Source organism: Panthera leo, chromosome B2 (assembly GCF_018350215.1).
Source record: "Panthera leo isolate Ple1 chromosome B2, P.leo_Ple1_pat1.1, whole genome shotgun sequence".
Taxonomy (NCBI): domain Eukaryota; kingdom Metazoa; phylum Chordata; class Mammalia; order Carnivora; family Felidae; genus Panthera; species Panthera leo.
The window spans coordinates 3702129-3715127 of record NC_056683.1 but is presented as its reverse complement, the minus strand read 5'-3'; the positions used below and the strand labels follow the sequence as shown (position 1 = coordinate 3715127).

Sequence of the window (12999 nt, the reverse complement as noted above, 5' to 3'; positions counted from 1 at the left end):
CAGCTGCCAGAAAAGCCAGGGCATGTCTGGTGCCAGAAAAGCCAGGACATGTCGCCTAAAGTGACAGACCCACCTATTCAGTATGCCTTTGTATTCCAGGAAACAAATTTTATTGGAAATAGACCAGTTGACACAGCACAACGGTCCCGCAAGAATCTTCACAAAATCAGACCCATTGTTAACACACGGTGGCAGTGTTGACAGTCTGAGACTCAAGGTTTACAGACCCTGAGAACAATGTGTAACCCATCTGCGAGCTGCTAGTTGAGCACGCATTTCCCGACGCAAAGGTGGGATCTGAACCACGGTTTGGGGTAGAAAAGCACATGACCTCACTAGCAGGAATTCAACCATCTGTTAACACAAACTTAAGTGGACTAGTAAGCAAGCCTAAGACTATTCGGGATAACAAAGCACGTTCAGAAACAAATCTGTAGAACACTAACCAGGAGTACAATAACCAGGAGTTCTGGTGGGCTCAGAAAGAAACCAGCCACGCTGGACGGGGAATCCCTCTGAAACACGACAGGGACGTATATTCAAGCCCACAACTTAGCACAGGCTGCTGTTCTGGATCTGCGTTCATTATCGGAGAGCACCAGAAATCCAGAGTGTTTTAGTTGTCAAATCAACTTCACTTCAAAACCGCAAAACGCAGCGACTGCTTAACCTGGCCCAACCGGGAGACGGGGAACACGAAGTGGACAGCGCTTTTGGTGGGCGCGGTAGGTGGCCCTGAAAAGGGCCTTTGGGTGAAAATCGCATACTTTCGGTAGTGTGAACGATGAAACTTAGCCCCCGAAGCCGTAGAGGGTGCGGCCCTGGCGCTTGAGCGCGTACACCACGTCCATGGCCGTGACCGTCTTGCGCTTGGCGTGTTCCGTGTAGGTGACGGCGTCCCGGATCACGTTCTCCAGGAACACCTTGAGCACCCCGCGGGTCTCCTCGTAGATGAGCCCGGAGATGCGCTTGACGCCGCCGCGCCGGGCCAGCCGCCGGATGGCGGGCTTCGTGATGCCCTGGATGTTGTCGCGCAGCACCTTGCGGTGGCGCTTCGCGCCCCCCTTGCCCAGGCCCTTCCCGCCTTTGCCGCGACCAGACATCGTCACAACACCACTGCAACGCTACGGAAGCACCACTCCCCTCGGCCCCAAGCAGCCCTTTTATAGCAAAGTGCCGGACCTGTTTGAAAACCCCGAGAGCAGGGGCGGTAACCACACTCAGGGCCCGCCCATCGCTCGTGTCTCCTTGGCTGCGAGCGGCGCCGACCGGGCGGGGCCCCCGAGCCGGAGTCTGGCCCGGAGGGGCTTCCGGGAACCCTCCCGGCTCCGCGCAGCCTGGCAGCCGGCACTCCGGGCGACGCCTCCTACACCTTCCACACCGAAGCCTCACGCTTGCCCCTCACGTCTCCCAGACCAACCCGGAAATGCCCACCGAATACTCGCCGTCGTCCCCGAGACGCTTGAGGTCAGCTTTGACGCTGAGCGTGTCTTCATTGCCAAGTGTCTTCTGGTCTTCTCGATCGATGGATGTCTGCGTCCCTCACCGAGCCTCGCTGGAGGCAAGTGTCGAGAACCCTGTGCTGCCTGCCGGGAGTCTCCAGTTTATGATCGGACCGTCTGGTCCCTTAGGGACAGCTTCTGGCTGGCACTGTCCCTGCATCCCAGCCCAGTCCTCCCCCCAGTCGCACACGCGGAGCCAAGCTCTGGGGGCAGCCTGCTGCCACGCTCTCCCTAGGACCTGGGCGGTGTCTGCTCGGCTTGTTCTTTGCGAGTAGGTAAGAAAGTCCAAGTTCTAGAGCAGTGAAGCTTCGAGGAGATTCTGCATGGAAAGTGTTGGAGGCTGCACGCAAGCACTCACTCGACATTATTATATGTTGTGAATGCTCTCCGCTCCTCTCCTCAGTAGTCACCCCTCTAAAGTGGGTGCAGCCCCTAAACGAAGAGCGCACCCTGGTTTGCTACAACGTTCTTTTGACAACTCCTTCAAATAACAAACACTTACACATTTGACCTGCCGTTAATCCCTCAGAGACTTTGTAGCTGTGGCCTCTCCCCCAGGCTCTGTGAGCAGCACCTGCTTCATCGAAGCTTGTTTTCTGACTTCCTGGTGCACGGGGACAAATTCCAGAGCGGGGCCCTCAGCCTCGGCTACAATGGCAGGCTTCAGGACTTCTAGGAACTGGCAGAGAACAACAGTTCCGTCTTTATTTGCGCTGTTGACCAACTGAACCCTGGCATTGTCCCCACTGAGGCACACAGGCAGCAAACAGTGTGACCGACAGGACCCGCCATGTATTCTCACTGGCAGGTGCAGCCGTCAGCATTGCCAATATCTTTTAAGCATATCACCCCTTCTACACTGTGGTAATTGTTGGTCACGAGGGCAACGTTGGGACTTTAATGTATTAATTAAAAAACACATATGTGAACACTCCAACAATTTTGGTTGCTGACAATTTGACGTTGTATTTTAATGTAACTCTTTTCCTTTGTCCATCCTGGGTATGTTATCTTAAACACTTAAAAGCATTGTGCTGGGAAGGGGCCCATAAACTTAATCACATATCCAAAGAAATCCATGACACGAAATGATAACTGAGCCTTCTTTGGGCTCTTCAGAGCCTTGAAAGGCTCTGGGTTTGGAAAATGTGCAGACAGGAGCACTGGGAAATGCTGTGAGTGTTGGAATGAAAACCATAGGTTACTAACAATAATCTGATGAGGTTGTATAAGGGTAACAGGCAACAATCTCCACTTATCAATAGCAAAGAGGTTATAGAGAGAGTGTATCTGGTATATGGAGGTACAAATGCAAATAGCCAGCAAGCACCCAGAATACAAGTTTGACATTTAGGCAAGAGGACAGACCTGAGGGAGAGACTTCAAAGTTATCCATACAAAGGTAAGTCATGAACCCATAAGGTGAATGGAGCAGTACCTTGGAGACTCCCTACATTTAGGTGGCCAAGAGACAGCCCTTCCTTTGTTGGTAATGCACCTCTGTTATTTCCCAGATCATGGTTGCAATTCTGACTTTCTCTTTCTTGTCTGCACTGACTACTATCACATTGTCATAGCCTTCTTATGGCTCAGCTTCTCCGCACTTCATAATCCTCACTGCTGTCAATGAATATTCTTCAAGTGAGTTTCAAAATCGAGCATAATGAATCAAGCCACTTTAAGAGGATTAGGAATACATAAACGCTATAAAATGAAATACACAAAATACACACAACAGTGATTTATGCTGAGCTGATCCCTCATCGCATCGCACCTATCTGATTCGTGTTAGTACTTACTATTTAACTTAATATTTAACCTTTGGTGCTGCAAGAAGTAATCAGTCATTTCTGGATTTTGAAGGGATCCAAAAGGAGGGTGAAACCCTCGTCTCTTGGGGTTTGCCCTGGGTATTCTCAACATTTCTTTCTTTCACCATCTTGGTGAACCAGAGACTGATACACATTTCAAAATAAACATAATAACTTCTTAAAGACAAAGAGAGAATTTGCATAGTGAAAAAAGCCATTAAATCACTCTCCACCACAAATCGATTTCCTATTCAACATCAAGCACATGTTGTAATGTGTTTCCTTCTATAAAAAATGTAGTCGTGAATATAAAACATACTTTTAAACACTGTTCCTTTCTCAAGGGAAATCTGTGTGTGAATGTCTGCGTGTATGTGTGTATGCTCTTTGATTCTCTTACTTTCCAAACTTCTCATCCTCAAACATGGCAGATTTCTGACCCAAAAGTTGTAAACATTTTAGTAGCTGATCCCCCCAAATAAAATCAATGTAAACAAAATTTTTTTTCCACCAGTAAAGGGGCTCAACCCTCCATTATGCCTCTTCTGAATCTCCTGTCATCATCTATGGGAAACACGGACCCAACACCCATGACAGGACGATACATTGCTACATTTCCCATTTTCCTCAACAAATCGGGAATGCTTGAAACCCCCAAAGTAACTAACCCTCCAAATTGTCACTAAAAGCAATGATGAAGGCTTTTTGGACAAAGTAGTGACTGTCCTTGTCAGTACAAGCTCTTATTACAACCATCCTTTACTATCACTCTTGCAGAGAAATGGGGAAACAGCCTGTGCTAGTTCCCTTCATATGAACCAGATTTTCCGGGTCAATCTCAGTGAGAACTAAGCAGTTGTTGGACGTTCGAGAAGCCAAGAATGTACAGACTGTTAGGAGAGAGCAAGCTATTGACAGCACAGACGGGAGGACTTCTATTTTAAACGAAAATCGTGAAGTTGTCTCCCTGACCTGTGAATCTCTCAGAGTGTCAGGGGCTTTTGGAAAAGGCTGAGACTGACGTGGTAAAACCTGGAAGAAGAAAACAGGCAGATCTCAAAGCACGAGCTGTCCCGCGTCGCTATACAATAGAGTCGCTGTGATCCCTCCACAGGAAATTTTCTTTTTTTTGCTTTCCTCAAGGGTAACAAACACAATTCCGGGACAGAGCTGAGACTAGGTTGCGGTCAAGTGGCAAGGCTGAGCTGGGAACCAATCAGCGCGCCGCGCCGTGCTTGTATATATACACACACACACACTCCAGGGCCAGGCAGCTCAACTCCCAGACTTTATTATTATTATTGTTTTCTGTACCTTCCGCCAGCCGAGCCCAGAATGTCCGAGGCCGCGCCCGCCGCGCCCGCCGCTCCGGCCCCCGCCGAGAAGACGCCCGTGAAGAAGAAGGCCCGCAAGTCCGCAGGCGCCGCCAAGCGCAAGGCGTCCGGGCCGCCGGTGTCCGAGCTCATCACCAAGGCCGTGGCCGCCTCCAAGGAGCGCAGCGGCGTGTCCCTGGCCGCGCTCAAGAAGGCGCTGGCGGCCGCCGGCTACGACGTGGAGAAGAACAACAGCCGCATCAAGCTGGGCCTCAAGAGCCTGGTGAGCAAGGGCACCCTGGTGCAGACCAAGGGCACCGGCGCCTCGGGCTCGTTCAAGCTCAACAAGAAGGCGGCGTCCGGGGAGGCCAAGCCCAAAGCCAAGAAGGCGGGCGCGGCCAAGCCCAAGAAGGCTGCCGGGGCGGCCAAGAAAGCCAAGAAGGCCGCGGGGGCCGGCACCCCCAAGAAGAGCGCCAAGAAGACCCCGAAGAAGGCGAAGAAGCCCGCGGCGGCGGCGGCCAAGAAAGTGGCCAAGAGCCCGAAGAAGGTGAAAGCGGCCAAACCCAAGAAGGCGGCTAAGAGCCCCGCCAAGGCCAAGGCTCCGAAGCCCAAGGCGGCCAAGACCAAAGCTGCCAAGCCCAAGAAGGCCTCCAAGAAGAAGTAAGCGTATGGGTTCGTCGAGAACGTCGTAAAGGCTCTTTTCAGAGCCACCCACCGGCCTCGGGAAAGGAGCTGTGGCACCGTGCGGACGCAGGGGGCGTGGCGGGCAGAGAGCACTGCAGCTGGGGGGCGGCCCCTACGCAAGGGACGCGGGTCCCAAGAGCGACGCCTAAGTGCACTGCGGGCGGTGAGAATTACTAGTAGGGGGTGGAAAGTCTGGGGACTATTTTTGGCACTAATTCCCCCTCCCCAACGTCTGATGGTTCGAAATGGCCCACACTCCACGCGAAGGCAGGAGTAATTGCGGGGGGGAGGGGATGGCTCAACTGCACGCTAACCCAGCCCTGTTTGGGGAACCCTGGTTGTGTTGTGTACGATTTGCCCACTTTGAAATTTGCACTTGACGAGCCAGTGCCATTCTTAGGTTAGGAAAATACTTTAGCCACCGCGGCTTTTCTGCACCGTCTCCTGGTAGAAAACCAAGACACTAAGGCAAAGTCCAAGGGTTCCCTAGCCAAGCATACTGCAGAAACCCAGGTTCCTTCCAGCTCCAGCATCTAGGACGTCAACACGCCACTAGGTGTCCATTATGCGAAACCCACCCCAACGCAAGCTGTACTAGCCAGCGAGAAGCCGTGCCCACACACCCACCCATAATTAGGATGTCTCCGGGAAGGTTTCACTTTAGATTAAAAAAAAAAACCAACAGCTAACGTCCTTGAAGGCGCACTTATACTAGCTTCCGGGAGCCTAGTCTAGACCTTCTGATTGGGTAAAAGAAAAGTAACGAAACAGCCAATGAAAAGCTAGACCTGCAAGTATCTTTTACATTCGTATTTCTGACAACACGCGAAAATTAATCCAATCGCAAATGATCTTACTAACCTCATTAGAATACCGCATCTATAAATAAACGTGACCTTGCCGCGGCTGATTATTCCCTTAGGTCTTAGCCACATTGTCTTAGGTTTTATCGCCGCGATGCCTGAACCCACCAAGTCCGCCCCAGCCCCGAAGAAGGGCTCGAAGAAGGCGGTCACCAAGGCGCAGAAGAAGGACGGCAAGAAGCGCAAGCGCAGCCGCAAGGAGAGCTACTCGGTGTACGTGTACAAGGTGCTGAAGCAGGTGCACCCCGACACCGGCATCTCGTCCAAGGCCATGGGCATCATGAACTCGTTCGTGAACGACATCTTCGAGCGCATCGCGGGCGAGGCGTCGCGCCTGGCGCATTACAACAAGCGCTCGACCATCACGTCCCGGGAGATCCAGACGGCCGTGCGCCTGCTGCTGCCCGGGGAGCTGGCCAAGCACGCCGTGTCCGAGGGCACCAAGGCCGTCACCAAGTACACCAGCTCCAAGTAGACTCGCCAAGTAAGCGCCCTCTTCCCCAACCCCAAAGGCTCTTTTCAGAGCCACGCATGCTTTCGATAAATGAGCTGTAATCTCTTTTGGAAAGCTGTTTCCGGGTTTCTGATACGTTTAAGTCTAGCTACGACTCCCACCAATTTTCAGTTACAGGTGCGTGGAAAGTGTTTGCAAGTAACCGTGTCAAGAGCCATACCTACCGTAAATTACGTGCTCACGTTGAACGAAAATGGTTCTAAACAACTACTATCCCTTCAATTTCACAAAAGTAGGTAGTCAAGTGAAAATCCCATTTGAGGACACAGCTCTCCACTCCCTGGGCTGGGCTGCAGATTGATCATGAGGCACTTGATAAGGAAGGAGCTTACCCAGAGCACAAAGGAGCCTGCTCTGAAAACTTTGTTCTCACCTTTTTTTTTTTTTCTTTTTCCTTTTTAATGTATAGAGGTGATACTGAAAAGAGCCGAAGGCCGTGGGAGCGTCCCCGAAAATGTACGTGGGCTTTTCTGGTCGGCCTGCTTTGCAGCTGCTCCCATATCTGCTTGCTCTGAGAGGCGGCCAGGGAGGGGGCCTCTCTGGGGGAGGAGGGTGGCAGAGTCTATACTGTATCCAAAAGTCGCAGCGGGACCGGAAGGAAACGTGTCCGGGCTCTGAGAGGCCTTCCAGTCCTGTCAGTTACTGTCGCCTCTGTCCTAGGAAGTCCTATTTCGCTTACAGTCTTTGGGAAGCATTCAGCTGTAAAGTCCTCTGGGCCACGAGACAGAGGCCCACTACTCAGTCCCATCAGGTGTGTGACTGTGATGAGGCGATGGGTCCCCCCGGGACCGAGGCCCCCTTCTCAGCACCCTGGCCGCTTCCCTGGCGTACCCTTGAGGTGAGGCCGGAGTGGAGGTTGGAAGGGAAGGAAAGCCTTTCGGGCAGGCAGCGGTTTCTTTTGCACAAGCTTCGCTGGCCTGAAGGGTTTCAGCTGCTGGGGAGTGAGGAAAATGTAGACTTTATTATTCGCCAAGAAACCTGATGAGAAAACTTTCCTGGTGACGCTGACGCACCTGCCGGGTCACATCCTCAGGGTAGAAGGTGAGCTAGAAACGAGCACACACACAGACACACACACATGCACACAGACCCACACTCGCCACGGAGGATGGCAAGGAAGAGGGTGCCCTGAGCCTTGGTGCTGAGCAAGGTAGATTCTGCCACCGCCAATCTGGACTACTATCCATTGGTTTCTGGCATCAATATCACAGGGATTCAAACACCCAGGATGAGAATTAATTTAGGGATTAAGCCCAAGCTGGCTTTGTGCCCCTGAGCACCTGGGTAATGCAAATGCAAATCCTCTCTGGGGGAATGAGCTTCATTGTGGGCCTCAACAAATCCCCACATAGGACACCTGGAAGAAAAGGAACGAGAGGCTTCATACAGGACATTAGCACATTATTCAACAAGACACTGTGACCCAGAATAAGAGCAGGGAAATAAATGGAGTAAAAGGAAATTAACAGATACAGATTTCAAGTGGCTCACTTTAATTTCTTTAAAAAGAAAAAAAAAAGAATTTGAAATATGTCAAAGGACTAAGATGCTAGTAAGATCCTTGACATATGTCAAAATTCCCCACTAAATTGTTACGTGGCGATAGTTCACAGTATTTCTAATAAATTAGTTCATTCAAGAGATAGTTATTGAACGTCTTTGGGACAGACACTGGCACGGGCACTAGAAATACAAAAAGAGACGACGTTGTCCCAGACCATCTGGAGCCCTCAGATTTGTAGAATATCAAGAAAACTTACAGCTAATTGCTTCCTTTTTTTTTTTTTTTTTTTTTAATTCATTACAATCTAAAAAAGTGTTTATCACTCTTTGGAACTCTGCTGGCAGGGGAATAGACTTATACGGGAACTACAAAGCTCATTAAATTAAGGTAAAATATTCATCTCAATATTTGAGTACGAAACAGAATCTAGAAATACTAACAGACATAGTGCAAAGTTCAGGTACACTCCCAATAGACTCCCCTCACGTCTGGCACCAACTGCAAAGTTGAAGGGTCTCCAAAACCATCCTCGGATTTGATCATTCACTAGAATTATACCACAGAATCCACTAAAAGTTGTTACACCCAAGGTTGGGGGTTATTTATTACATCAAAAGGATACAGATTACACATAAGCCAAGGTGAAAGGCACATGGAGCACAGGCTTCCCAACTCAGAGCTTCTGGTAGGTCCTTTCCCAGTGGAGGCCGGGGGAGGGTTTATGTCTCCCTGCCGCACAACAATATTGGCACAACACACAGACATCGCCAACCTAGGGGATTTGTCATATGAACATGGTTGACTGTCCACGTGGCTGAACTTTAGTCAGCAGGCCCTCTGGAGGTAGCCCACATGCCACATGACCCAAAGCCCCCAACAAAAGTGACATCATTACCCTATCCTGTGCAGCCCAGGGCTTCTAGGTAAACAAAGATCATCTTATCATGCAGGACATTCCATGAGCCTAGAGATCCCCTCCCAGCAAAGGGCAAAGGCCACATCTCTCTTTGGATAAAATTGGTTCTTCACCATACACATCGTCGTAAGAAAAACTATAGGTTTACAGTTTTGATTAGATGGCTATGATTGACCATAACTTGAATTCTCCAACTATTTTCTTTTTTGATGGTTCTGTCAGTGGTTTGGGGTATTTAGATCAACTGTGGACCCAAAAGTTATAAGGAGATTTCTAATTGAAGATAATGTTTTTGTACTTTATTCAGATGAACAACTTCAGCAGTCTCCTCCCTGACTTATACTCCCACTGCCCTCCACACCCTGGCGGCAGCAAAGAAGACTTAGGAGAGGTGGAGATCACGCTGGGGAAAGTTCAGAGTTCTTCACCTTCATTTTGGTGGCGTGGGCACACAGCGTTACATAGAAGAAAACGCTCCCTTTGCTTTACATGGACAGCGGCACTTGACTGACCTTTCCTTTCAACAACCATGAAATTCGCTACCGTGGAAAGGGAACAGGAATTGTAGAAAAGTGAAGGACTAACGTTTTCGAATTTTGTCTAAAAGTTTAACCGCGAATGTTAAGCTGCATTTCATAAATACAAAACAATAAAAGTATCACAGCCAAATGGTGGCTATTTTTTAGGAATAGGGAGAAGAAGGAAGGTGAGAGGGACTGAGAAAAAGAATGGAAGAAGCAAATGGCTACTGCGAAAGGGAGCGCCAGAGCCTGAAGACCAAGGGGAAGGCACAGAGGAAGATAGTAGGAGAAAGCAGAGAGGGAAAAGAGGGAGATGAAGAGTTACACCTTGTTATGTGTTTGACACTTCAGCTGGGAATAGCACATTTTACATACCTCAAATACGCCCCACATTTCTTGGGTTTGGGGGTGAGTGGATGATTACAATGTTACAACATTTGAGAGACACTCTAACCAGCAAATGCACGTGGCGCCCTTCAATCCAGCTCTTAACTTGCTCTGTTCATTCTTCTTCATTACCCTTAGCATAACTGACATGAATTTGCATATTGTTGGTTTCCTCTTCCCATTCTCCAGGCTCTAAGCTCCACTGGGCAGAGTTAGTCCTTTTTGCTGCTGACTCCCCAATGCCTAAGGCTGTTTCCAGACACACATTAGGCTCTCAATTAGGATTTACAGCAATCATAACCACTTAAAATACACATATAACAGCAGGGATAGAGGATGAACTGAATTGTTGCAAATGTTTAGTAGACTTAGCGACTCAGTCTTTTTGGGTCTTACTTTCCACAACTATATAACAATAATAAAATGTTCTAATAAGTAGTGTATTACTAAGGATTCAGTGAGGTAAATCTTGTAAAAGTCTTAAAGTACTATGGACATTTATTAACACTTAACAATTGTCAGCAAGAACTATATTTTCCTCAGTTGCTGAATTAAAAGGACAATCAGAGTAGCCAACTTTTCGCAGGTCAAAAACTAAGAGACAAAATATGATCTTTGAGTGACTTGAATCCCGCCACAAGACGTATATTTGGGGATTTGTAACGAAGATCATGTTGCTTAGGAATATCTCTTGATTAAGGATGGTTTGAGTCATTATCTGCTCATGTGAAAATGACTAAAGGTAATATTGGAGTAGAGATACCTCATAGCGCATTATACAAACACATGTGAAAAGAACTCTCTTCCTTATACAGATTCCTTATACAGATATCAGATACACACTGATATCAAATATCAGTGCTGATGGCAAAATGGCACCTAACAAACAAACCCTTTTTTATTTCTTCAATTATAGGAGAAATATGAATGCAAAGAAGAAATGAATGTAAACACGAACTGAAAATGTGGATGAGCTCATAGAATTTATCAAGTATGAACGTCTGTTTTGCCTGAGAATGATTGATTAGTGTGCCTACCCTGCTCCGATCTAACCCATCCTGGTTTAGTGTACATGGATTCCGAAAGCATTATCTCAGTGTAAGAGCCTAAATAAAGTGCTTTAGTATTTTCATTTCACTTGTTGTTTTAATTACGAAAACAGAATTTACTGCTGTTACAGGCCTACAGGGAATCATTATTTATAATGGACTATGTTTGCTGGAGAAGTCTAAATGAGGAGGGCAAAAAGTCTGTAAATGAGATGTTAAGATCAATAAAATTCGTGGAGAAATGGAATTCCGCATTCCTTGTTGACCCACATCATTCCCCGAGATCTCTCCTTTCTAGACACACATTTATTTTTTCACTTTATCTTCTGCTTCGAAGTCTGAGTGGGTAAGGCCTCAGCACTGTTTTGGCTCTAGTAACGATCTTGGAGGTAAGTAGCTTGATTTAGCTCAGCTGACATTTAAAAAAATTTTTTTTAATGTTTAGTTATTTTTGAGAGAGCGAGAGAGAGCAAGCAAGAGGGAGCACTAGCAGAGCAGGGGCAGAGAGCAGGAGACAAAATCCCAGGCTGGCTCCAGGCTCTGTGCTATCAGCACAGAGCCTGAGGGGGCTCGAACCCACAAACCATGAGATCATGACCTGAGCCTCAGTCCCATGGTCAACCGACTGAGCCAGCCAGGCGCCCATCACCTCCGGCATCCGAATTAAGGGAAACACAATACTTCGAAGCAGTCTCAAGCGTCCGCGTGCACCAAAATCACCTGAAGTATTTTTTAAAACGTAGATTGCGGGGCCCCACCTCACAGATTCTGATTCACCAGATCTGTAGCAGGATCCCGTTATTTGCGTCTCTATATTACCCAGGTGATGCTGATGCTGCTGGTCCAGGGAATCACACCTGGAGAACCGTGCTTTCAACTAGGAGAGGGGATTTCCTTGAAATACGAATAGCAAACAGCAACACAAACCCGATCACATTCAGGTCTTAACTGAAATCGAAAAGTCCTAAAAATTGGCAGCCGCCCTCCTCCAACCTTCGCGACCCCGTGGCCCGGCAGGCCCCGCCTCCCGCACCCCCCTCCCCCCCGGCCAGTGTCGCAGCCACGGCCCCCGCGCCGGCTTCCTCATTGGCCCGTCCTGTCACGCCCCCACACGCTGGTTTCTCATTGGCCCTTCTTGCCACGCCCCCTCACGCCGGCTCCTTCCGTGGGACTTCCTGCAACGCCCGTCCACACCGTCCTCCTATTGGGCCGTTTCCGCGGCAGCCGGTGGGCCCAACGAACCTCACGTTGCGCCTGCGCCACGTTACGTGCTTCCGGCTCCTGGGGGTGGGGGGCGGGGTCGCGCGTCTTCTTGGCCCTTCCGGCCACCGGCGCCAGGCTGCTTCCCGTGTCGCCCCTGCTGGGCCGCAAACCGTGGCGACCCGGCCTCGCCGCGCGGCCGCTGGACGTTCGCAACAATCCAGCGGGCCGTCCGCAGATGAGAGCGCGGCACCGAGCGGTGCGCGGACCGAGCCGCGGGGCAGCAGCTTCCCTGGTCGGCCTCCTCTCCGACGGTTTCCGAGCTGGCCCGGCCCTGCTGCCCAGTGGCCGAGGACACCCTCGCAGTGGCCGCGCAGGACGCCCGGCTTGCACAACCCGGATTTTCCGTCCTCATATTTGTAGGACACTTCCTTTGAGTATTTGAATGTTACATAGTTTCTTTTACGATATGCACACTAACCCATGTATTTAGAACTACTTTGTTTCCAAGCGTGTGAGAGGCTTTTTTTTTTACTATCTTAAAAAAAATACTCTTTAACTGCTCTAAAGGTCGATGAGGATAAAAGAGTGCAATATAGGGGCTCCTGGGGGCTCAGTTGGTTAAATGTCGGACTTTGGCCCAGTGTCCAGCTCTGCGTTGACAGCGTGCAGCCTGGAACCTGCTTAGGATTCTGTCTCCCTCGCTCTCTGCCCCTCCCCCTCCTCAAAAATAAA

General features: G+C 49.4%; 4 protein-coding genes across 4 annotated transcripts in view; 2 read left to right on the top strand and 2 right to left on the bottom strand.

Moving 5' to 3' along the window:
* The window catches only part of LOC122219426 (histone H2B type 1-C/E/F/G/I), a 109676-nt gene that overhangs the window by 65479 nt on the left and 31198 nt on the right, over positions 1-12999 (bottom strand). The gene's annotated exons all lie outside the window — the stretch shown is intronic.
* LOC122219448 (histone H4) lies at positions 714-1155 on the bottom strand. The gene has a single exon (XM_042937700.1). It carries the CDS (start codon positions 1101-1103, stop codon positions 792-794), a length of 312 nt encoding a protein of 103 aa, XP_042793634.1. The 5' UTR covers positions 1104-1155; the 3' UTR covers positions 714-791.
* Positions 4604-6254, top strand: LOC122219392 (histone H1.4-like). The gene is made up of 2 exons (XM_042937634.1): positions 4604-5286; positions 6233-6254. Exons 1-2 carry the CDS (start codon positions 4649-4651, stop codon positions 6237-6239), a joined length of 645 nt encoding a protein of 214 aa, XP_042793568.1. The 5' UTR covers positions 4604-4648; the 3' UTR covers positions 6240-6254.
* On the top strand, positions 6215-11302 carry LOC122219427 (histone H2B type 1-M). The gene is made up of 2 exons (XM_042937676.1): positions 6215-6657; positions 9415-11302. The coding sequence occupies exon 1, from the start codon at positions 6268-6270 to the stop codon at positions 6646-6648; it is 381 nt and encodes a 126-aa protein (XP_042793610.1). The 5' UTR covers positions 6215-6267; the 3' UTR covers positions 6649-6657; positions 9415-11302.

Excerpts from the sequence above, each read along its gene's own strand:
- LOC122219448 (XM_042937700.1), bottom strand. The coding sequence starts at position 1,103 with ATGTCTGGTCGCGGCAAAGGCGGGAAGGGCCTGGGCAAGGGGGGCGCG.
- LOC122219392 (XM_042937634.1), top strand. The coding sequence starts at position 4,649 with ATGTCCGAGGCCGCGCCCGCCGCGCCCGCCGCTCCGGCCCCCGCCGAG.
- LOC122219427 (XM_042937676.1), top strand. The coding sequence starts at position 6,268 with ATGCCTGAACCCACCAAGTCCGCCCCAGCCCCGAAGAAGGGCTCGAAG.